Source organism: Schistocerca gregaria, chromosome 1, assembly GCF_023897955.1.
Source record: "Schistocerca gregaria isolate iqSchGreg1 chromosome 1, iqSchGreg1.2, whole genome shotgun sequence".
NCBI lineage: Eukaryota > Metazoa > Arthropoda > Insecta > Orthoptera > Acrididae > Schistocerca > Schistocerca gregaria.
The window spans coordinates 107,089,560-107,114,815 of record NC_064920.1 but is presented as its reverse complement, the minus strand read 5'-3'; the positions used below and the strand labels follow the sequence as shown (position 1 = coordinate 107,114,815).

The 25,256-nt window shown below is 44.3% G+C and overlaps 1 protein-coding gene across 1 annotated transcript in view; it reads left to right on the top strand.

Annotated features, from left to right (window-relative positions):
* The window catches only part of LOC126334532 (heparan sulfate glucosamine 3-O-sulfotransferase 1), a 324,346-nt gene that overhangs the window by 215,318 nt on the left and 83,772 nt on the right, over nucleotides 1-25,256 (top strand). The window contains exons 2-3 of the mRNA XM_049996889.1: nucleotides 5,495-5,967; nucleotides 21,077-21,279. Of these exons, the coding sequence (XP_049852846.1) occupies nucleotides 5,495-5,967; nucleotides 21,077-21,279 (676 nt within the window). The remainder of the gene's footprint in view (nucleotides 1-5,494; nucleotides 5,968-21,076; nucleotides 21,280-25,256) is intronic.

The window sequence follows — 25,256 nt, the reverse complement described above, 5'->3', positions numbered from 1 at the left end:
CTAATGAGGGAAATAAAGGTTCAAGAGGAGGATTAAAATGTGGAGTAAAAGGATATCAAAATTAAGGTACGCTGATTACATTGCTATTCTCAGTGAGAGTGAAGAAGAATTGCAGGATCTGCTGAATCAAATGAACAGTCTGATGAGTGAAAGCATAGACTGAGAGTAAACTGGAAAAAGATAAAAGTAATGAAAAGTAGTAGAAACGAGAATAGCGAGAAAATTGACATCAAAATTGGTGGTGATGAAGTAGATGAAGTAAAGGAATTCTGCTACTTTGAAACCAATATAACGAATATCAAACTAAGCAAGGAGGAGATGAAAAACAGACTAGCACCGGCAAAAAGGGCATTATCGGCCAAGAGAAGTCTAATAGTATCAAACACAGGCCTTAATTTGAAGAAGAAATTTCTGAGAAGTACGTGTGGAGCACCCCGTTGTATCGTAGTGAAACATGGACTGTCGAAAAGCAGAAACAGAAGAGAATCGAAGTGTTTCAAATATTCTGCTACAGAAGAAAATTAAGGTGAATTGTTAAGGAATTAGGAGATTTTCATCGGATCGGTGAAGAAAGGTAAATAGGAAAACATTGACAAGAAGAAGGGACAGGATAGTAGGATGTGTGTTGAAGCATCCGCAAACAACCTCTACCGTCCTAGAGGGAACTGCAGAGGGTAAAATCCTTAGAGCAAAACAGAGATTAGAAGACGTCCATTAGATATCCGACGATACAGGTAGCACGTGCTGCTCTGAAGTGGTGACGTTATCAGAGGAGAGGAATTAGTGGCAGGCAGCGTCCAAACAGCGAGAAGATTGATGAGTAAGAAAATGGTACTTAAATACAGGATGTCAGTCTTTTAAACTTAGAAAAGTGACAAGGCACTAACTGAATGCAAAACTGTGGCCAAACAGGTTACCTCTCTGCTCGTAAACATCGAGTCTGTAAAACGTCATGGTAAAAACGTGTTCTTTGAACATTGCCAGTTCCCGCAGTTTTATAACGACTGTTCACTTCTTTGGAAGTGAAAGGCCATTTTGTGCTGTTAGATGTCGTAGGCAAGGACCTGGAAGTCGTTTTGCAACAGCAATTATATTACACTACTGGCCATTAAAATTGCTACACCACGAAGATGACGTGGTACAGGCGCGAAATTTAACTGACAGGAAGAAGATGCTGTGATATACAAATAATTAGCTTTTCAGAGCATTCACACAAGGTTGGCCTACAACTTGCTACATGAGGGCAGTTTCCAACCGATTTCTCATACACAAACAGCAGTTGACCGGCGTTGCCTGGTGAAACGTTGTTGTGATGCCTCATGTAAGGAGGAGAAATGCGTACCATCACGTTTCCGACTTTGATAAAGGTTGGATTGTAGCCTATCGCGATTGCGGATTATCGTATCGCGACATTGTTGCTCGTGTTGGTCGAGATCCAATGACTGTTAGCATAATATGGAATCGGTGGGTTCAGGAGGGTTATACGGAACGCCGTGCTGGATCCCAACGGCCTCGTACCACTAGCAGTCGAGATGACAGGCATCTTATCTGCATGGCTGTAACGGATCGTGCAGCCACATCTCGATCCCTGAGTCAACAGATGCGGACCTTTGCAAGACAACAATCATCTGCACGAACAGTTCGACGACTTTCCAGCAGCATGGAGTATCAGCTCGGAGACCATGGCTGCGGTTACCCTTGACGCTGCATCACAGACAGGAGCGCCTGCGATGGTGTACTCAACGACGAACCTGGGTGCACGAATGGCAAAGCGTCATTTTTTTCGGATGAATCCAGGTTCTGTTTACAGCATCATGATGGTCGCATCCGTGTTTGGCTACATCGTTGTGAACGCACATTGGAAGCGTGAATTCGTCATCGCCATACTGGCGTATCGCCCGGGGTGATGGTATGGGGTGCCACTGGTTACACGTCTCGGTCACCTCTTGTTCGCATTGACGGCACTTTGAACAGTGGACGTTACATTTCAGATGTGTTACGACCCGTGGCTCTACCCTTCATTCGATCCCTGCGAAACCCTACATTTCAGCAGGATAATGCACGACCGCAAGTTGCAGCTCCAGTATGGCCCTTTCTGGATACCGAAAATGTTCGACTGCTGCCCTGGCCAGCACATTCTCCGGATCTCTCACCAACTGAAAACGTCTGGTCAACGGTAGCCGAGCAACTGGCTCGTCACAATAGGCCAGTCACTACTTTTGATGAACTGTGGTATCGTGTTGAAGCTTCAATGTTCAGCTGTACCTGTACACGCCATCCAAGCTCTGTTTGACTCAATGCCCAGGTGTATCAAGGCCGTTATTGCGCCCAGAGGTGGTTGTTCTGGGTACTGATTTCTCAGGATCTATGCACTCAAATTGCGTGAAAATGTAATCACATTTCAGTTCTAGTATAATATATTTGTCCAATGAATACCCGTTTATCATCTGCATTTCTTCTTGGTGTAGCAATTTTAATGGCCAGTAGTGTACATGACGAGCTACAGAGTACTTTCCTGAATGCATTATGTGATGTTCAAGACTTTCCACTTGTTAGCCTTTTTGGTATTAATATTTCAGGAATTTGTAATGATCACAAGCCGAAACTGGCCAGTAATAGTGCATTATAACAGAAAATTGTCGCCCTACGGTGACCACAAAAATTGGTTGATGCATTCAGAGGTTGTGAACCCATGGATGGAGAAACTAAACAGATGTGTGCCAACACAAGTGCCTTTATTTTAACCGACTTCACTTGTAAAATATACGCTGCCTTTTGGCAGTGAAATTGAGCCTGTCGCTTGCGTTCGTGAGAGGAGCCACGCTGAGGTGAGGCGATATGAGAGGCGGCGGGAGGGTATGGGCTTTTCCGAGCGGCCGGAAGCTGCCAGACGGAAGGTGGCGTTGGTGGGGTCTGTTGGGATCGGCGGAGACGCACTCAGGTCGCGTCCGCCTGTGGCATGCCGGGAACGCGCTGTGCAGGGGGAGCCGGTCGGTCCACAGCACTCGAATTCCTCCCCCCGTGCGTTGCTTCACACCTCTCGGTCCACAGGGCTCTGCGGCAGCGCGTCGAAGATTCTGTTTCACTACTGTTTCCAGACACCACAGTGCTCATTACTACACGGTGCTCGCACTGGAATCCGGCTCACAAATACAGGGCTACTCGTGGGAAAAGTGGGGCAGAACCCTGTACCTTAAATTTTAATTCATACGGGGAGTTTCCGTAAGAGCGTGCAAAAATTTAACAGGACATAGAGGATGCTCCACTGAACAATTTGAGGTAGGGAACCTGGAGAAGCCATCTTAAGGTGTTAATAGGAATAAAATCCTTATTTACATTAGTTATACTTTACCATTTGTACTGTATTCTAGAAAAAGTGCTGAAACTGACTGCCATCAGCCTCAATTCAAGCATGACATCGGAGAAAGAGATTCTGATAAACCTTGACAAATATCTCTGTGACACCACAGGCAGCTACAATTTTGGCAATTAATTCCACCTCATTGTCCATTGGGGTCTCGTATACAAGTGACTTTGGATATACCCATATAAATTAATCAAGCAGATTCCGGTGAGGTGACCTCGTAAGCCATGGAATACGATCTCTCCATCCAATCCAGCGACCAGGAAATACAGCACTGAGACGGTTGCAGACATGCACAGTAAAGTGAGGACGTTGCCTGTTAGGAAATCGTTCTATGTACAGCCCTTCAGCATCGAGAGCATTGCAACGTACTTCCCCATACACAAGGTGCATGTCAGTGAGTTATACGAAACTGTGCCGGCACTACTCCTTAGTGCTGTACTGTACGTCTCTGAATACCACTGAGTAATGAATGTGTCTGTCGTTGATTCATAGCAAGATCTGTCATAGGACAATGTAAATACGATACAACAGAGCGACTTTATAAAGAAGTAAAGTAAACAAACCTGCATCATGACTTCCTGGTTGTTACGCTCCTCCAGCTTATTTCCTTGCAGGGAATTAAAAAAATGTATATGTAAATAAACAGCACAGTACATGTAAACTTTTACGCATGAAAGTTGTAAATAAGCCGGAAAATGGTAATGCTAGGCAAAATGGTAGACACATTTACTTCCATATCTCGTTAATCTGGTTTCTCTAGTTTACTACCTTAAATTGTTCAGTGGAGCATTCTCTGTCTTCTTACATTTTTGCACGCCCTTACGCAAACGCCCCGTTAAATTAGCTTTATTGACCACTAAGTTTACAATTTGGGGCTATTCCGATCTTGTAAATTCAGCAACACAACAACACGATACTAGACCGGTTTCACCTTAAAATAAACCATCTCGGAGTAAAAAAAGGTAACGCCGTCATGGCACAGTACCCAGTTCTGCCCTTCCGTGGGGTAAAATGCAGTACCTATTTAAACGAATGGGAAAAAAAACTTGCCGGAAAGGAAACAGTATGATTCTAGCGTTAAAAAATATGAAAAATAGTGTAATCCATAAAAATACTACGAAAGGGTACCATAAATCTATTTTAAGTGCCGAAACTGGTTTTTCAGAAGGAACGTCAGATTGTCACAATACTGCACAAATATAGGCAAAATCTAAATAATTCGTCCCAATAAAGAACAACAGCACTCGTTATTATGGTCAGAAATTTCAGACGAAGTAATTGTCTTCTTCCTCAGCATTGGAAGACTGTCCACCATTTACTGTTGATGCTGTACGTGCCTTATTTTAACAGAAAAAAATGATCCAGTGATTCCTTCAGAGTTCAGTTCACTCCAAATAATGACACGATGGGGATTCTTTTCTTTCTCTCAGTCACTGGTGGATATGCTGAATCCTAAATGCGGAAACTGTCAACGAAGCCATCCAGCATAAAATGGGAGTCGTCGTTGAAGATGATTTAGTCCAGAACATCGAAATATGCTTCTTGTTTAGTCATGGAATTTTTTAACTCTTTTTCGCTATGCCAGGAGAAGTTGTTGAATCAGTTGGATTTAGTAAGCAGAGCGATACTAATCTTTAGTGGGAATGTGGTGCAGAGTGGCTGAATAAATGTCCATTTCATGTGCACGATGAGTAATCGAGGTTGTTGGACTCTCAGGTACGATCTGGAGAAATGAGGAGATGTTTGTTTCTGAAGGATCGATAGGAGGTCGTGTCGTGTGTTTTCTCTCCATGAAAAATTGAACCAGTACTATTCGATTATGCTAATCACAGTTGACGAACCTGGTACATTATCATTTACGTGTTGTAGTATTTAAGTTTCGCCATTTTGACAGATGTTTAACTCTGAAAACGTGGTGTTGTATCATGTAATAATCCATGTTTACTAACTTCTGTCTCCTGTCGCCTTGTCGCAATTACAGAAGTACTGAATCATGACAGGCAAAATGGCTCGCAATTCAAATCTTGCGTTCTTAGTGTAACGCCATGTCTGACATTCTTCTGTAGCAAAGCGCTCGGCACGGTTCTCCTTCGCTTATATCAGTGTGTGCGTGTTATTGTGTTACAGATGGTGGGGTGCTATGAGGCCCCTGACGACGACGGCAGCGGCGACGACGTCCGGATCTTTGACGCCTGAGCCGCTGCTGGGGCCGGCGGCGGGCTCGGGGGCGGCGCCGGAAGGGTGCGGTGGCGTCACCGGCAGCGGGGGCGGCGGCGCGTGCGCAGAGTGCGTGTCGCGGCCTCGCGTGGCGGCCGCGCTGGCGGGCGTGGCGCTGGTGTCGCTGCTGCTGGCGCTGCACCTGCTGTACGACGGCGCGCTGCACTCGGTGCTCGAGTCCTCGGGGGCGGCCGCCGCGGCGCAGCTCAAAGCCGAGCTGGCCGCCGCCGCAGCCGCCGCCGCCGCCGCGGCCGCCGCCGCCAGCGAGGAGCAGCTGCAGCTGCAGCTGCAGGCGGCGGGCACCGAGGGCCCGGGGGCGGCGGCCGCCGGCAGGGTGCACTTCGCCAGGACGTCGCGCCGCCTGCCGCAGGCACTCATCATAGGTGCGTCCCTCCACAGTGTGAGCCCGCTCCGCATCTCGCCACGGAACTTACTGTAACGCTTCCTGCTCTCTAAAGACAATAACAATGACCTCGAGACAGCCTTAAGGGGGAATGACAGGGTGGCGGTCGAAAAACTCGAAATTCTTTTGATAAGGAATTCGGATGTATGTACGTCTTGGAATTATTCCCCAAAAATTATGCGCGAACCCCCAAGAAATAATGATACTGTGAGCGTTTGAAGCCGAGCCCACACGGTACGTCTCGGGTTAGAAAACTGGTTGCCACAAGTCGTTATCGATGACGTCACCACTATTTATACCGATTTGACTAAATCTGAATTGCTGGAGCATTGAAACTTCCTGGCCAATTAAAACTGTCTGCCCGACCGAGACTCGAACTCAGGACCTTTGTCTTTAGCAGGCAAGTGCTCTACCAACTGAGCTACCCAAGCACGACTCACGCCCTGGGCAAAGGTCTCGAGTTCGAGTCTCGGTCCAGCACACTGTTTTAATCTCCCAGGAAGTTTTATGTCAGCGCACACTCCGCTGTAGAGTGAAAATTCATGCTGGAGCATTGTTTGGGCGGTTGTACTCAGAATTTGAATGAAAGTGTCAATAGCCTCATCTGGAAATACGCTCCAAAATAACGTCCAGCCGAAGCGAAACTGTTAAAATTGGTTCAAATTTGACCGTATGTCTATTCAGTGCAGGGCATAATGGATTAACGCACGTGGCAGATGCCCTTCAGATCAAAGTCGGCAATGAAATATATTCTGTCTCCACGCACGTCGTCAAATATGTGGAATCTAGGAATCCTACGTACTCGGTTCGCTGGAAAAACAATCCAAATAAATCGTATTAATGAGTTTTATTACAAAAAAGTAAATGACAATACTTTGACAATTATAAGAAGAGTCGCAAGCAAAGGGCGACGTACGAAATAAGCACTCTCTTCTAACTAAAAATCTTAACTCCACCCTGAACAGGCCATGAAGGCCCAGGGTGCTGACTGGCCTCCGTGTCATCCTCAGCTCAAAGGCATCATCACTGGATGCGGATATGGAGGGGCACGTGGCCAGCTCACCGCTCTCACGGTCGTATGTCAGCTGACGAGACCAGAGCCGCTACTTCTCACTCCTCAGTTTGCCACACAAGGGCTGAGTGCACCACGCTTGCCAAGAGCGCTCAGCAGATCGGATGGTCACCCATCCAAGTGCTAGACCAGTCCGACAGCGCTTAACTTCGGTGGTCTGACGGGAAGCGGTGTTACCACTGCGGCAAAGCCGTTGGCACGGAATCTCTTCAGTGTAACAATTTCCAAGTCTGTGTTACACAGAGTGTACAAGCGAAGTAACGAGCGTTGACGCTTCTATCCAACTCGCTAGTCTTAAAGCTACTATTGAACTGGGGCGTCGCCAGTCAGTCGCGGCGCTTAGGTTAGGTTAGGTTAGAGTTGTTTAACGTCGCGTCGACAACGAGGTCATTAGAGACGAAGCGCAAGCTCGGGTTAGGGAAGGATGGGGAAGGAAACCGGCCGTGCCCTTTTAAGGCGCGGCGCTTATGTCCTCTTCACTTACCGGCATTGCCGTCCTGGAGATGGGTCGACCAGCGTGCGGTTGGCTGACGTCTTCTCACAGCCATCTCTTCTCTATCGTTCCCGACTCGCGTTCCGGCGCTTGACTACTCCGTAACAAAATGCGTCGATTCCTTGAATATAGAGGCGCAAGGGACGATGCACCCAGGAACGGAAAGGGTTTTGAGGACAAAAATTGAGGGCGTACCTGGTCAGTCTCAGGACTGAATACCACAACAACAACAACAACCTGGTCAAAGTAGCAGAAAGCGGCCATCCACTATCCGGGGCAATAGTTATTATGGGCCAGGCATCGATGATATCCGCTAAGTTGTCCCATTAATACCTGTCAAACTTTAAACACGTTCTTCTCAAAACTATGTCTTTCGGCATGGTCGTCGCGCACGCTAGAATTTCCATCCAGTTTCAATGATTTTCTGTCTCCCTTGAAGGAAATTGAATTCTCTTTTCCTCATCATAGCCGATTTTTTTAAATGTTGATATTTAACATTTTTTTCGGCAGAAATGAGAGGTCCGAGAAATGGAAATTTTTCAAATATCAATAATTTCGCCAATTTGTATTTTTCAAAACCCTACGATTAACTGAAATTACAGCAAGGATCGGGGTGCCATATTACTTTCACATTTCCGATAACCACAACCGGAGTTAGAGCTGCCTCGGGAAAATCCCAGTTACACAGTGAAGATATTAGTGTTTATCAGTAAAAAAATTTCCAATAAAAACTTCAATGTACGCTTTATTCATTGCAGAAAACCCCATACGTCTACTACATTCCAGTATCGAGAAAAAAATCCTGAGTTTGAGCCATACTTTCATCCCTCAACCAGTTGTTCCTCCTTAAGTGTATCACAAGCTCTCCCTCCTCTTGTACCGCCTCCTGCCGTAGACACCAGACGTAGTTTAAGCACTACTTTAAGCACTACATATTCTTATTATCGGTAGAAAACACGCTGCGTAATTCCATAAACAGTTAATTACGCACCTGAACGAAACACCATAGTTCTCAGTGTGGCTTGAACTAGGTTGGCAATAGAGGAGTGCGTTGCACTGTTTGGCGTGCGTGAAGAAGGCTGCTGCTGTCGCGACGGTTACCGTCCGGATACTTGGTCCAGATCTTTCTCAGTAAGTATACACAGTAACAGAAAAAAAATCGGAACACAAAGAAGGAGTTGTGAGAGAAACGAAAGTTGGTAGGCGTGTTTCCACATCCGAAAGATAGTTGTTGAGAGTTGGGGCAAGTTGGATAACAGTAGCCCTCGTTGAACCACTATGAGGATGCATATCAGCTTGGCTTTAAATACGCTCCGTAACAAATGGTTCAAATGGCTCTGAGCACTATGGGACTTAACTTCTGAGGTCATCGGTCCCCTAGAACTTAGAACTACTTAAACCTAACTAACCTAAGGACATCACACACATCCATGCCCGAGGCAGGATTCGTACCTGCGAACGTAAGCCGTCGCTCGGTTTCAGACTGTAGCACCTAGAACCGCTCGGTCACCGCGGTCGGCGCTCCGTAACAGTCGTGAGCCACATTTACCTTCCAGGCTGGGTATACTGAGCTGATGTTAAGAATGCCTTTAACACAACGACGAAGAAATTTATCAACAGCTCACCAAGGTTTAATGAGGTCGTGTAAATGGGTTTCGAGAAGCTGGATGTTCCTTCCGTAACATTACAGAAAAACTCGGCAGGATTGTAAGCCCTGTACATGATTGTTGGCAACGATGGTCACGGGAAAGTACGATAGCGAGAAGATCGGAATCGGGACGGACACGTTGTACTTCCATGACCTAGAGGGAAGGCCACCGTGTTCGGCATCTGGCTGTGGCGCTCCGTACTACATCTGCAAAAGCGGTTCGATCAGCAACTAACATCACAGTGACGCAACGAACTTCAAGGACAGCACCGAGATTACCTGTAGAGTGTATTCCACTGAAACCAGACCCCTACATTTTGCCGACCTCAGAGGTTTTAAGCGAGAGCTGATTGGAGGGTGGAGTGGCAGTCTCCTGTATTTTCTGAGGAAAGTAGGTTCTGCCTTGTCGCCATTCGCCATAGATGGCCGCGTGTTGATTAGCAGGTGGTCAGATAAGTACTTGCAACCAACTTGTCTGCGGCCTAGACGCGTTGGGTCTACACCTGGGGATATGTTCTGCTGTGCGATTTCGTGTGATAGCAGGAGCACTCTCGTGGCTATCCCACGCGCCCTGACTGCAAAAGCAAATTTGTGCGTCAGTATGGTGATTTGACCTGTTTTGCTGCCATTCACGAACAGCATTCCAAGGAGGTTTTTCCAACAGGATAACGCTCGATCACGTACTGCTGTTGTAACCCAAAATGCTCTAAAGAGTGTCGTGATGTCGCCTTGACTGCTCGCTAACCAGATATGACGAACACAGCGACGTCACTGAACGGTAACTCCAGCGTCATCGGCAACCAGCATTAATTTCCCTGTATTGACAGACCAACTGCAACAGGCTTGGAATTCCATCTCTTAGACTGACATCGGGAACCCGTACAACACAATGCACGCACGCCTTCACGCTTGCATTCAACATTCTGACGGTTTCTCCGGTTATTAATGTACTAGCATTTCACATTTGCAATAAGCTTTCTCGGACTTACATTAACCTGTGATCCTGTAACGTTAATGACTTAAATATGTTACCTCGACGCTTGTATTCTCGAAATTTCATTACTCTACATTACTTGTTTCTTGCTGTTCCGGTTTTTTCCTTTAGTTTACTATACTCACGCTCGACCGATTGGGTAAGCCAACTTCTTGCATGTGGCAGTTATGCTCCGAAGACGAATATCGGCTGATCCCCGCTGATCCCCGCGCCTCCCTCAGCGTCAGATGAAAAACATATCGTAGATAGTCCTCCAATCTCATTTTCCAATTCCATTGTCCGCCCAACTCCAGGGCTTTTGTTAGCACCGTCAGTATTGGCTGCGTGCACGTTTTGTGCCCGCCAGTACCAAGAGCATTATCCCTGTCCTTTCTCTTTCTCTTAATCAATTTTTCTCTTTATTTGCATCACCATAGTGTTGCGGGGACGCCTCACATTCCGAGCACTTCAAAATTAACTTTCCTTCCCAGTTTCTCTTGTCGCTGCTGCAACGAATTCTCTAGGCAGCAGTTCGTCGTTCTCTGCATGTCTTCCAATGCTGTTGACTCGAAAGTGGACGCGAATGCAGTAAAGCGTGACCGAGCCGAACTCAGCGCCTGTCCTAAAAATATCTTCCTTTGAGCGTGTGAGTCGCGGTCGGCGTAATGAATGGAATCCGGTCACTTCCTGGCCTATCGCCTTCGCCAGCACGGAGGCCTGGCTACGCTTGCGAGTGCGAATGCCAGTGCCAGCCCTCCACAGAAGGACTGTCCACGTGCACTACTTTGCTTATTGTGTAATCGGACAGTAACGGATCTCACTTAGTCACATTTCGCAATGATAAAAATTCCGGAACACTGAGTTCAGTATTTCTGACATCGCTGCGTAGCCTCCGTTTCGGCTCTAGTACGGATCACTGATCAACTATTTAGGCGACTTCTATTTGCTAGTTGTCTTATCAAATTTCTTGACGTTGTTATACTGCAGTGCTGATACAAAAATTTCTTTTGCAAGCTCTAAACTTTCTGATGCCTGATGATGGCAGTAACCGAAACGACGCAATGAATAAAGAAATTTTAGTAAGCGATCTGGACGGTTTCATTCACAAAATATCCACAATGGTCACGGAGTCATGCAGGAGTTTCATTTCCTTTATTAAATCTTGTGTTTGCTGGGTACCTACTTTGACTTATTTCTCGACTTACTTTCCAAACGTCAATTTCTAGGAATATTGTTCTCGATTTAATGCAATCGTTTGATAACAGTACATTTTATGTGCGGAAGTGATTTTTTCTCAGAGCCACTCTGAACTATGCATGGTAGATATTGCAATGCTAGTAGTTTCAAGTGTATAGGGAAGAAGGAAGAGTCTGAACACATTCTTAGACGGAGGAAAGATAGAACATGCAAAATCCTGTATGTACTTGGAAAGTTTTGCGACATGGAACGGAAGCTCTAGACAAGAAATCAAGACAGAGAGCTGCTGAAAAGGTGAAGCAGTTAGTAACGTGTAGAAGAATTCCAATGGAACTGAGGAAAGGATTTGCTAAATGTTATGTCTGAGGTGTAGTGTTCTACAGTAGTAAATCCTAAACAGTTAAAACGAAATTTAGAAAGTTTTGATATGTAGCTATGAAGTGAACTGACCGATTTAAGAATGAAGAAGTAAAGAAGAAAACAAGCGAAATAAGAAGATTTTTGGAAGAGATCAGAAAGAGGAAAAAGTCTGGTAAGCATACTGCATAGGAATTGTATGAAACAAAGTATTGTAGAGGAAAAACTGCTCTGCCCTGTCTGGATCTCCTCCTCCCTCATCTCTCTGCCTTTCTCTCCTCTCCATCTTCCCCTTCCTTGTCTCTTTTCATCCTCTCTTCCTTCTCCTCCTCCTCCTCCTCCTCATGTCTGTGCCTGCCTTCACGTCCTACCTCCTCTCTCCACGTTAGCACACTCAACTCTATTTTTTTCTATATTGAACTAACATGGGTACCTAACTTGACCGAAACTGTTGCAGCGGTTTAGGATGAGCTTTATTCGCATGCGCGAATTTCAGATTTATTTCATGCATATTTGACATATTTCACGCATAGTTTTATACATATTTCATCTGCATGTGTAACGAGTTTCGATCTGCAGTTTCATTTTCACGCAGCTTAATACTTATGGTGTTTACCTCCTGAACTGTATGTCGTACAATGATACAGTTTTGCAGGTACATTCAGAGTCAAATGTGGATATTGTCTGCAACAAGTGCTGCGATTAGGTTTAGTAACAATGATGTGATAAATTTACACGTCTAATACAATGTGGTAAGTTTTGGCGTATTCAGTGTTTATGAAGCCGTATCTGCTGACCCAAGTCGGCGACTCACCTGAGAAGATGTTGCCCGCAGTAGGCAACGAAACGTCAGGAAGGAGAAGAAGTTTTATATATGGACCACGGCACTTCAGCCCGGAAGTTTTAATTAATGAAGACGCCGGCCGTGAAAGCTTACATGTTATGATTAAAAGGTCGTTCTTCATGTGGCAGTTTTACTACAGGAACAGCGATAATGTAGTAAACGACAAACTTTTTTCCTTTCATCATTTTCTGGGGGTTGTAAAAGAGAAAAAGTTTCGTAACGATCTGAAATTATGTGTAAAGTTAGTTGCAAGCCTCGAAGTGTTCTCATTCTCAAATACTGGATCACTAAAGTATGGGTATTCTCACGTCGCAGGCTACATTGCTTTACCACCTCCACTGCCACCCCTTTGACAAGTTGGTGGTTCTTATCCCCAGAGCCATTCTTTTATTATATAAATTATATATTTACCAAGTTCGGTTGAAATTGATCCAGTGGTTTAGTCGGAGACGTTAAACGTACGTACGTACAAACATACACACATATGCACATACATTTTTATAATTTGTATGGAGTACTGACTTCGACCTGCTAAGCAGAGCATCATCAGTTCTGGCCTTCAGTGTGCAGTTTGTCAACAATGATATAAAACTTAAACAGATAACATGTTGCCATTCCCATGAGCAGTGGCGTGACAGGTGTCGCCACCAGCGCTAGAATTTAGAGACAGCTATTGTCCGATAAATCCGCCGTCCGGTACTATGCCACGTAAAGGGGCATGGTTTATCGCGTCATATAGAACTGTATTCGCAGCTGTAGCTGTGCCAGTCGGTAGAGTGACGGATTTCCCACTTCACGAGTGACACACGGTCCACTAGTGACAGATGGATACGTCGCGTGGACCCGAAGCGTGGGAGAGCTCTGACAAGTGGGCTACTTCTGTCCTTGAGCGACGGCAGATCGAAGCAAGTCTGGCATCAGATTTGGCGCCAAGATGCGTAACGTTCAGTATTAACATTTAAGTGCTCGAGTGATTAAAAACCAAATTCAGAATTCTGAGCGACTTCCCTATAAATTTCTAACTACAATGTCATTTTTTTCCTTTTTAAACCGTAAAAGTTAACAAAAAATTGGAACGCTGTTATAAATGTTGGCGGAAAATCACGAAAATGCTCCCTGCTCTGGCAGGCAGAAAACAAGACGGCCATAGTCTAAGACTAGCTTTGGATAAGTCATCAGTCAGTCTTCATTATTTGAGCACGTATCGGTATGCATGCGACAGCAAGTGTACCTACTATGTTGCATTACGCCGGACATAAAAATGGTCTGTTCCGGTGACCATACCTCGGGTTCTATTGATGGTAGGAAGGCAGGGGAAAGTGTTTTGGATATTAGACTAGGAAAGGTATTAGCGTCACTATCCTACAGTACTGAGTCACTTATTAATATTACTTACTTCCTCTTGCTTAGGCAAATGAAGTAAATCGGTTAGTTCTTTTTGCATTTGATGTGGTATACGGTGTACTTGATAGTACTTATGAAGGTACCATTAGTTAATGGGCGGTTCCCTAGAAAACTCCACAAAAGCGGTGTTTTTACTACATTTTTACCGTCATCAGCGGACCAAAACCCTGCCAAATATTTCAAGACAGCTATGCACAGGAAATGGCTGAAATTATTACGGTATATTTCTAAGGCCCACCCGAACAGCCATGAGAATTTCTTTGCTCTCTTTATTCGCTTCCGAGGTAGAATAGTTAAAATCTACCCTTCTTGTGCACATTAAATATGCACGTAAGGCCCGTTGTGAGGCAAAATCGATGTTTATAAACTGACGTACCAGGAGAAATGTGCTGCAAAGAGTCCGTTATCATTTGGGAACCTCATGCTACAGTAGAGAAGCAGATGCAAAACTTTTTGCAAGAAAATTCCGGTGTGAAACATAAAATTAGTTTTGCGTTATTTCAATTTCACTGAGGAAAATTATCTAAATTTTACCGACCAATACATTTCTTTTTAAACGAGTTTCATGCCCTGCTTACAGCAGAGAAAAGTAGGGAACCAGCGGAAATATGCTCCTACAAGAGCTCAAAAAACGCGATTATGTTCTTGTTTACTGAAAAGACTGACAACTGCCTCATTCTACCTTCGTCAGCACCTTTAAAATTTTGCCCAGAATTCTGGCATACGAATATATTCGCACTTTTTTGTACTGGAAGAGAGGAAGAAAATGGCAGTGGTAAAGAGACGGAAAAGTAATAAATACTGGAAGATAGTAGGCATTGGTTGTGCTATAGAAAGATCGAAGGAGACATTGGCAGTATGATACAAAGTGAGACACACAACGCCAGTGGAACATAGTTGGCAGTGACAGAACAGTGCTAGGTAAAAAGTGAAGGAGACAGTGCCACACGGGGAGAACTCGAGAGAGAAACAGGAAGCGGAAGTGGGGGAGAACCAGTGATAGTGAAGGACAGGGTATATGACAATGACAACGAGGAAGAGAGAGATAGTGATGGTGAGAAGAGACAGCAGCAGTATGAAGGGAAGAATGTAGGATGTTAGGTCCGACAGTTATGCAAAACACCGTTTCTTCCAAGTTTCCAAGCATGTTTCAGCACCACTGTGCCATCATCAGTGGGTTTCCATTTTATTCAATTTGTAATGCGAACATTTTTACTAAATGATTACAAAATTAATTGGAGATTTAGTCCAAACAATAATTCGTTTCGTTTTGTTAATACCTTTAGACCCTTGTGTGCAGGATTTTTCAGGACCACTTGCGTATTATTTATTACAAGTAGCTTGTCATCTGAAACCAAACGACGTAGATGAGAAATTTTGTTGGGAGTTAACCTATCATATAAACATAATTTAGTTTATCGCGATATTTCGCACCTATATTCGTTTTTACTTACGCTCTCGTGTGGCAAGCCCTTTTATTCACAGCATCAAGGTGAGATGTTGTGATGCACACGTAAATATAACGCGTATTTTCACAAGTAAGGTCGTAAAAGCCTTTGTACTTCACCAAAACACAGTGTGATTGTGGTTGTTGTGTGTCGCAGCCCAGTTGGTGTTCATTTGTTCACCAGTGAGTTCGGGACCAAATTTGAATTTTGTTTACATTTTATCTTTGTGTGTGTTTTCTGTACGCTTCTTAGCTCATTGTGTTGGCTTTTACATGGTGTTCCTTTTTTGTGTAAAATGGCAAGTCTTTGTAGAGTGTAGTGTATCCATTTATATTTCCAATGATATATAAATAGTAAGAGAGAGCAAGAGGGACACTGTGACAGTGAGAGGAGACTGCAGCGGTAGGACAGAACGAAGGTGGCTGTGACTGTGAGACAGGAGACAACGACAGAGCGACACGAAGAGATAGTAATAATGAGTTGGACTGAATGAGTGAACGAGAAAGGATAACTGGGAGTGGTTGCTATGGCCGACTTACAGTGATGGACTAGTGGGTGTGAGTGAGTTGCAGTTATGGGAGCTTGTGTGAGTTTGAGGTGAGTTAGATGTTAAGAAAAGTGGGAACATGTTTGGATGCTAAAATTTAAAGGTGTTGATGAAGGTAGAATGAGGCAGTTAGTATCCCACTTTTTAATCAGGGTCTTTTAAATAAACAGGAACACATCTACATTTTTTGTTCTCCGATGGGGCATTTATCCGCTGGTCGATTATGTTTGTTTACTTTCATTCAGGAAAGTTATTTAAAGTATAAATTTGCTTTGGACTATATTAATTTGAACATAAAGGACATGAAGGTAAGTATAGTGAATTAATGTTTAATATTTATGGCGCTTGAGATTTTATCATCAGACTCCGCGATCATTACAGTGATTTATAAGTTTAGACTGGGTATCACATAGAACTGATTGTGTTATATGGACAGGGTTCTTATTACTTTTATTTCTAGACAAAATCTTTGTATACAGAGTGTGACAGTTTATACGCGATGTGTTACAATAGAGAAAGGAGGCTGTGACCATTGGAGAGAGTGCCACAGATTACCCTAAAGTCATAACACAACACTCACATGTCGTATTAAAACATACAAATCGACCTGTTGATGGAGGTTTAAAACTTTGAAACGTATTGTGAAATAAATGAATACTGACTGGTAACAGTCAACTTGTTATTTCTTTCGTTAATTGGAACAATACATAAAATGGATTCCATGTATTTAAGGACTTGGAAATTATCGTAGCAGCAATGCATAAAGCCACACTGATTGTCACTGATTTAAACAGCGGTGGGGATAGTGAGACAGCTACAGGCCCATGCTCTAACGGACAGTGAAACACCAATTGAAGAGTGTAACCAAAAAACCTGGTATGTGCCGATTTAAATAAATTAGTTGATGCGTTACAGCTCATCTACGTAAAATTGCCAGTGCACCCAAGACACGGCTATGTGCCACAGTAGTTAGTTAATTTCAATTCGTTCATCGCAAGGTGGAAGCTTTGCTACGTTACCCACATGTTTCCTAAGAAATCTGGTCTTTCATTTTGTTTATCTTGAGTCACTTGGAGTCTCTGACATCAATGAACAAAAGTTCTTAGTATCCGGCCACAGCTACTTGCCGTGCGATAGGTACTTCGCGCTGAGTGAGAAGAGGCAGAGCGTGCGCGTGCATTTGTACCTGAAGGCCTACAACACATTGTAAGATGTGCTACATGCGCTAACAAATTTGAAGTCGTTGACTTAACTAAATGTCATTAATATTCACTGTGCCGTAGATTCTTGACTAACAAGAAAAAGGTTTCAGATCTCGAAGGTAACCATGGTACGTATAAAAGCAAGGAATCCCAGAGTAGTAGAAGTGATATATATCATCAGCGAATTGGAAACTTGGAAAAATGTTAATATTCTAAAACCTGGAGTGGAATATTCTGACATCATAAATGTAATATTCAACAGAACTGAAGGGCAAAGAGTACTTAGAGAAAAAAAAAAAACTTTTTATGAGAATTTACGTCATTCTTACGTGGACTGATTTGCATTTCGAGTTTTATTCAAATACTGGTAATAGAACTGAAACTACCTTGGCACTTAGTTGATTTTCCGTCCACATAGGTAGAAACGACGGTCAAAACTACATAAGGTAAGTCAGAGCTGGCATGGAAAGATATAGGTGTTCGTTTCTTCCGCGCGCTGTCGAAATCGGAATAATAGAGAGACATTGTGATGGTGGTTCGATGAACCCTCTGCCAGGCACTTATGTGTGATTTGCAGAGTATCGATGTAGAGTAGATGCTGTTATCAGCGGTCACGTTAACATTCTCACACTCTCAGGCGATGTTCTGGACTTCCACTCAGCACAGACGCCCGCCAGGATCGTCGCATTGTAAGGACAGTAGAGGGAGATGGTACAGGTCAGCAGCACAGATAAGAGGGCTTGTGAGCCCAGACGCGTCAACACCAACTGTTGCGAACCGCTTATTAACAGTCCCGGGACTGCGGGCACGCAAGCCTCTTCCTCGTCTTCCACTTGGCCCACTGCTTCGACTGGTGCAGTCATAGGATCACTTGGAACCACAATGAGATTTCCACTCTGCAGCGGAGTGAGCGCTGATATGAAACTTCCTGGCAGATCAAAACTGTGTGCCGGACCGAGACTCGAACTCGGGACCTTGCCTGAGAAAGGCAAAGGTCCCGAGTTCGAGTCTCGATCACTTGGAAAATGGAATGGCGCGCCGTAGTCTTCAGCGATGAAAGCAGATAAAACGTATTCAGCCTGTACGCAAGTGATGATCATGTGCGCTCACGACATAGACCTGATCAGAGCTTGAGAGCTGTCTCGCAGAGCGCACTCGTCCACGGCGCTCAGGTCCCACCATAGGCCTTATGGGCTCGGGTGTGATAAGCTACAACTCTCGTTCATCTTTGTTGCTTCTGAACACTATTCAACGGTTGGTATATGCAGAATGTTTAAACCCGTTCCTTTTCCGTCCTTGCAACAGAAAGGTGTGTTTTCCCAGAGGATAATCCTCGGTCACACACTGCCCCTGAAACTCAACGCGCTCTGCAGAACGTGCAGCAACTTTCGTGACCAGCGCGATAGTTGAACTTTAGAATTATATATTAATACCTTCAGCTGCTGACGGGTGTTGATATATATCAACTGGGACAAGTGAAAATGTGTGTCCCGACCTAGACTCGAACCTGGGATCTCCTGCTTACGTGGCAGACGCTCTATCCATTTGAGCCACCGAGGGTACAGAGGATAGTGCGGCTGCAGGGACTATCTCGCTCGCACCTCCTGCGAGACCCACATTCTCACCTTATAAGTTCACACACTACATTCGTAGTGTTCCTACCCAACACATTCGTTGCTCGTGGAAGACATTCTTACCAAGTCGTGTAAGAGTTCGGGTAACATGTGTGCATCCGCACAGAAGAAGAAGGTCATGGCCAGTATTTCCAGAATTATATACTTATATTTAGGTGGTGTCTGTTCTTTCGGTGGCTCAGATGGATAGAGCGTCAGCCATTTAAGTAGGAGATCCCGGGTTCTGGTCCCGGTCGGGCACACAATTTCACCTGCCCCGTCGATATATTAACGCCCGTCAGCAGCTGAAGGTTTAATACGTAATTCCGATTTCGTTCTAGACAGCTGCAGGACATCAATGGTGGTGTTCTTTCGAACATGTCTGAAACAATACACACCATATCTATAGAAGTATATATCTGGACTCGTCTCTAATAGAGCACCTGTGGAATATGATGGTGCGAGAAGTGACTCATGCGACTCGTCAACTAACAATTCGTACAGAACTGCGTGAACAGGTCGAGCATGCTTGGAATAACGCATCCCAGGACAGTATTCGCCGACGTGTACGATTGGCTAGATGCTAGTCACCTCCGGCATTGCCGCCAGTGGGGGATACACTACGTACTACTATGAGTGTTTAAGTATTGGTCGATACCTAGTACCGTCGAACCGCAAGTGCTACTGTATAAATGAATTGCAAATGGTTCAAATGGCCCTGAGCACTAGGGGACTTAACATCTGAGGTCATCAGTCCCCTAGACTTAGAACTACTTAAACCTAACTAACCTAAGGACATCACACACATCAATACCCAAGGAAGGATTCGAAACCGCGACCGTCGCGGTAGCGCAGTTCCAGACTGAAGCGCCTAGAACCGCTCGGCTACAGCGACCGGCTGTAAATGTATTCATTTCATGTATTCCATATCCACTATTGACACATAAATGAGTTAAAAATCTCTAAAACGGTGTACTATTTTTTTCCGGCAGTGTATAACAATCTACCCATAACTGTCCTTCTATTTAGTGTGGACTATATTTAATATTAAAATTGAAAGGGATAAGTCCTGTGCGACATTTGTGACACTTAGCAGGTTTTTGGTTTACACTCTTCAGTTGCAGACTGCTAGCATTTACTCTTGGTAATTTTTTTCCAACAGAGCCCTCCATACTGAACTTTACGTAAGGGATAACTTATAGTGTTAGCGTATTTGCATATACGAGGGTCATTCCAAAAGAAATGCACACTATTTTTTTTAATTCATCTTTTATTCTACATGTGTGAAAGTTTTACAGTGTGTAGATACATCCTTCAGGAACAATATTTTCGTTTATCCACATAATTTCCATTCAACTGCCTTACGCCATATTGGAACCAGAGGCTGTATACCCACACGCTAAAATTCTGGACCAACCTGTTGGAGCCACTGTTTGGCAGCGTGCACAAGGGAGTCATCATCTTCAAAGCTTGTTCCACGAAGAGAGTCTTTCAGTTTCCGAAAGATATGATAGTCACATGGAGCCCTGCCACCATTCTTGTACTGTTCCAAAAGTTCGCTGCATACCGCTTTTCTTGTTTCTTTGTGAGCCACTGTCAACATCCTGGGAATCCACCTTGCACAAACCTTTTTTTGACGCCAACACTTCCTTCCCCTATCCCAGCATAGCGTGACAATTCGTTCTCTGTGATGTGCGTCTGTCAGCAGTCACCAATTCGTTAACTCTCTGCACATGGTCTGGAGTGTGTACGGTACGAGGCCTGCCGCTGCGAGGACAATCCTCAATATTGCCGTGCCCGCTTTCATCATGTAACCTGCTTGCCCACCGACTAACTGCACTGCGATCGACAGCAGCATCTCCATACACCTTTTTCAACCTCTTGTGGATGTTTCTCACTGTCTCGTTTTCACAGCACAGGAATTCTGTGACACCACGTTGCTTCTGACGAACGTCAAGTGTAGCAGCCATCTTGAAGACATGCTGTGAAGACGCCACCCACGGGAACAGGTTGAACTAAGTTTGAAAACAAGCGGGAAGGATGTATCTACACACTGTAAAACTTTCACACATGCAGAATGAAAACTGTAATAGTGTGCATTTCTTTTGGAGTGGCCGTCGTAGTAATGAATCGCGGCAGAAAGATTATCTACATCGATATTTTCAAATAATATGGAACGGTAAATACGATCTCATTTAATTTTATGAAGTGGAATCGCTACAGTGTGTGGCAGCAGTGGATGCGAGTGTAACATGCGTGCTACAGCTCGGCCCTCCTATGTCTGCCCGCAGGAGTGCGCAAGTGCGGGACGCGCGCGCTGCTCGAGATGCTGGCGCTGCACCCGCGCGTGCAGAAGGCTGCCGGCGAGGTGCACTTCTTCGACCGCGACGACAACTACCGGCGCGGCCTGGACTGGTACCGCCGCAAGATGCCGCACTCGTTCCGCGGCCAGATCACCATCGAGAAGAGCCCCAGCTACTTCGTCACGCCTGAGGTGAGTCTCCGTCCGTCGCCTCTCCCAGTCACCGTGTAGCGCGCGAGCCGTTCTGCATGTTCGTCACAGGTAGCAGGCTCCCTTTGGTGCGCTGTGGCCTCGCCTATACTTGCGGTCGATAGGAAAAAACATCTGAACCCGCGTTAAATATAGCACCAGTACTGTGCAGTCCAACGGGAATTCCACTACTAAACGCGAGGGAGACCGCAGACAGGTAGAGGAAGTACGTCGAAGGTCTCTATGAGGAGGAGGGAACGTCCGATGAAGTGACTGAAGAAGGAATGGGAGTTGATACAGGAGACATACGGGGTGCAGTATTGGAGTCAGAGTTTTGGAAGGCGTGCGATCAGATAGGGCGGAAGGGACAGATTACATAGCTTCGGAATTTCCAAGGTCGTTGCGGAAAGTGGTAAACACACAACAGTTCTACCTTTCGGGTAGAATCAATGAGACCGGGGACGTTCGGAAAGAAATATTATCCCCATAATCCCGATGACAGCAAGGACATACAAGTGCAAGAATTATCGCACAATCGCCTTAACATTATGTGGATACAAGCTGATGGCGAAAATAATATACAGTTGAATGGAAAAGATATGTTAGATGACGATCAGTTTCACTTTATAAAAGGTAATGGCAACACAGAGAGGCAGTTATGACGTAGCGCTTTATAATAGAAGCACTGTTGGGTTCGTTGAGTTGTTTTGGGGGAGGAGACCAGACAGCAAGGTCATCGGCCTCATCGGATTATGGAAGGAAGTCGGCTGTGCCCTTTCAAAGGAACCATCCCGGAGCGATTTAGGGATATCACGCAAAAACTAAATCAGGATGGCCGGACGCGGGACTGAACCGTCGTCCTCCCGAATGCGAGTCCAGTGTGCTAGCCACTGCGCCACCGCGCTCGGTTGAAGCAAGATTGAAGAAAAATCAAGACATGTTCATTTGATTTGCCCCCAAAGAGAAAACGTTTCATAGTGTAAAGTGGAGCAAGGTGCTCGAAATTCTCAAGAAGGTAGGTGCAAGCTATAAGATGGGTAATACACAACATGTATGAATACCGAGAAGGAACAAGTAGAGTTGAAGACCAACAACGATGTTCTCGGGCTAGAAAGGGTGTAAGGCACTGATTGAGTCTGTCCACTGCTGTTCAATTTGTGCATCGGAAAAGCAATGACGAAAATAAAAAGAAGGTTCAAGAGTGCGATTATTTTTCAGTGTGAAAGGATAAATGGTAAGATTCCCTGATGACACTGTCATTCTCAGTGAAAGCAAGGAAGAATTAGAAGACTTACTGAACACAATGAACAGTCTACTGAGTATAGAATATGTATTGCCAGTAAACCAAAGAAAGAAGAAATGAATGAGGAGTAGTAGAAATTTTCCGTCAAAGCTGATAACTATGAAGTAAACGCAGTAAAGTAATACTGCTACCTTGGAAGTAAAATCATGCATGATGGACGACGCAAGGAGGGCGTGAAAGTAAAATATCGCAAGCAAAGAGGGGATTCCTGGCCAAGATAATACTTCTAGTGTAAACAATGGCCTTTTTTTTAAGAAAGATATCTCTGAGAATGTACGTCACCAACACAGCATTAAATGGAGTTGAGTTATAACGCTGAGAAAACCGAAAAAGAAGAGAATCGAAGCTTTCGAGATATGCTGCTATAGAAGAATGTTGAAAATTAGGTGGACTGAGAAAATACGAAATGTGTAAGTTCTCCGCGGAATCGTCGAAAAAAGGGATATATGGGAAACGCGGAAGAGAAGAAGGAACAGAAAGACAGGACACGGGTTAAAACATTAAGGACTGCCTTTCATTGTACAAAAGAGAGCGCTAGAGGAGAAAAACTGTTGATGCAAACAGATTGGACTATGTCGAGCCAGCATTCAACATTTTGTGTAAGTGTGAGATGAAAAGGTTGCCACAGGAGAGGAATTCGTGGCGGGCTGCATAGTTCATGACAGCCCACTATATATATGAAAAGAACTCCACAAATCTAAGTTATGGATTTCACTAATGGAATGCGATCTAGTGTCGAGTCTCACTTGTGCTGTCGAGGTTTCTATGTGTGTTCGATGTAAATATTGATAAATGGATAAATGGAAATATGTATTCGTAGCGCAGTATTTATTTTGTAAACAATCATAGTAGCCGCTCGTGACGGGTAACGTACCCGTCCTCACGCCGTTGCCAGATTACATTTTGTTAGCGTTCACAAAAATTAAAGATACTGAAGTTCTGTATGACTTGCATCAACATTTGTTCAGTCTGTGTCTATCCAAAATATATTGAAAGACATCGCACTTCGCACCAGTTGGAGGGATATCACGTCACAAAACGAAGTATAAAATAGTGTTTAATGATAGTATTAAGCTGTTTAGATTCATTTTCATTCATCATAGCATTAATTTAAAAGAATTTATCAGCTGCATATTAAATTGAGTTGAATGCATATTAGTGACGTAGCAACCAGACTTGAGTCCACTATAATATTCTGAAACCTGTGTCCCATCTTCGAAAATAAGTGAAATTTTGAAGAGCTTTAAAAGGATTGAGAATTTATGTATAACATTTCTCATCTTAAAGAAATATTCGTACTGATACCAAAACTGCCTTTATATTTTCCGAGTGCAAAAAATTTATAAAGTTACGTAGTATTTAATTTTGTGATTTATATCTTATTAACATTAATTCATCTAATGCGTTTCGATTACAGTTGTATGTGTAAAACATGGTCTTTTGTCTTTCGGTGTCTGCCGAATAAATGTTACTTTGAGAAACAGCATTTTAATTGAATATGAATACTGCGCAACGCCCTCCCTTCTTCATATCTGATGTAATTTTTGAAAGAGGTAGATGGGCAGGTCGCAACAAAACCTAATCTCCTACGATGGTCTTTAGTTCCAGTTCATGTTAGAGAAATGTGGGGTAATGAATTAAACTGAACGATTGAATAGTGTCAATGGAATCATCTAGCAATCTGCAATCAGCAATATTGTACTGTTCTCATAAGTAGGTTTAATGTATACAAAAATGGAATTCACTTGATAGAATTTTCGTTAATTCAGAGAGTTTGTTGTTGGATATCCGATCGACTGTGATCACAACCTGTGTTTCGCGTCGCTTATCGTGCTGTTTAACAAAAGGTAGTATAGAATTTTGCTCTTGTAAATGTCACTCCCATACTCAGGAAACGAGCGTTGGGGACGGAACGTCGCATTGCCGTCCTTGGCAGGGTTTACTGCAGGCATCCTCAGACGTGTCATCAAGCAACGGGTGTGAATGACTATATCTAGTGCTTGTTCAAGTTAGTGTTGCGGTGTTATGGATGTGGAAAAGACGGTGTTGTCACATAGCCTACAACAGTTGAACTGCACGTAGGAGACGGTCTGACATAGCGTCACCCCCCCCCCCCCCCCCGCCCCACCCCCCCGTGACGGACGGATCACTGTTAGCCATCTCATATAAATCAGCTCCTTGCGAAGACGTTCGTAATGTAACCGAGGGCAGTCTGGTGCCTAGGAACGTTAAGGTTACGCCAACAAATTTGCTCCATTTCCAACCAAACAATAACGTTAAACTTTCTCAATTCATTGCTGAGAGGTATGTAATGTAAACCAGGATATTGGAGTGAAGTCTCGTAACTTAGGAGTTTACGCTACCATTTTCACTCTCCATGGTAGTCAAACACTAGCGAATAAAATAGTCATCTGTTTGCGGAGAGGTTTGTAATGTGGAAAGGATACTGGAGCGAAGTCTGGTCACTAAGACGTTTACGTCACCACCGTTACTCTCCTTAGCAACCAAACACAAACCATAAAATTTCTCAGTTCATTGCGGAGAAGATTTTGATGTAACCTAGAATAGTGGTCCAAAGTCTTATGTCTAGGAAGTTTAAGCCACTACGTTTATTGCCCTTGACGGCTGAACACTCGCATTCTCGGCTGACAGCGGAGAGGTGTAGATTGTAACCCAG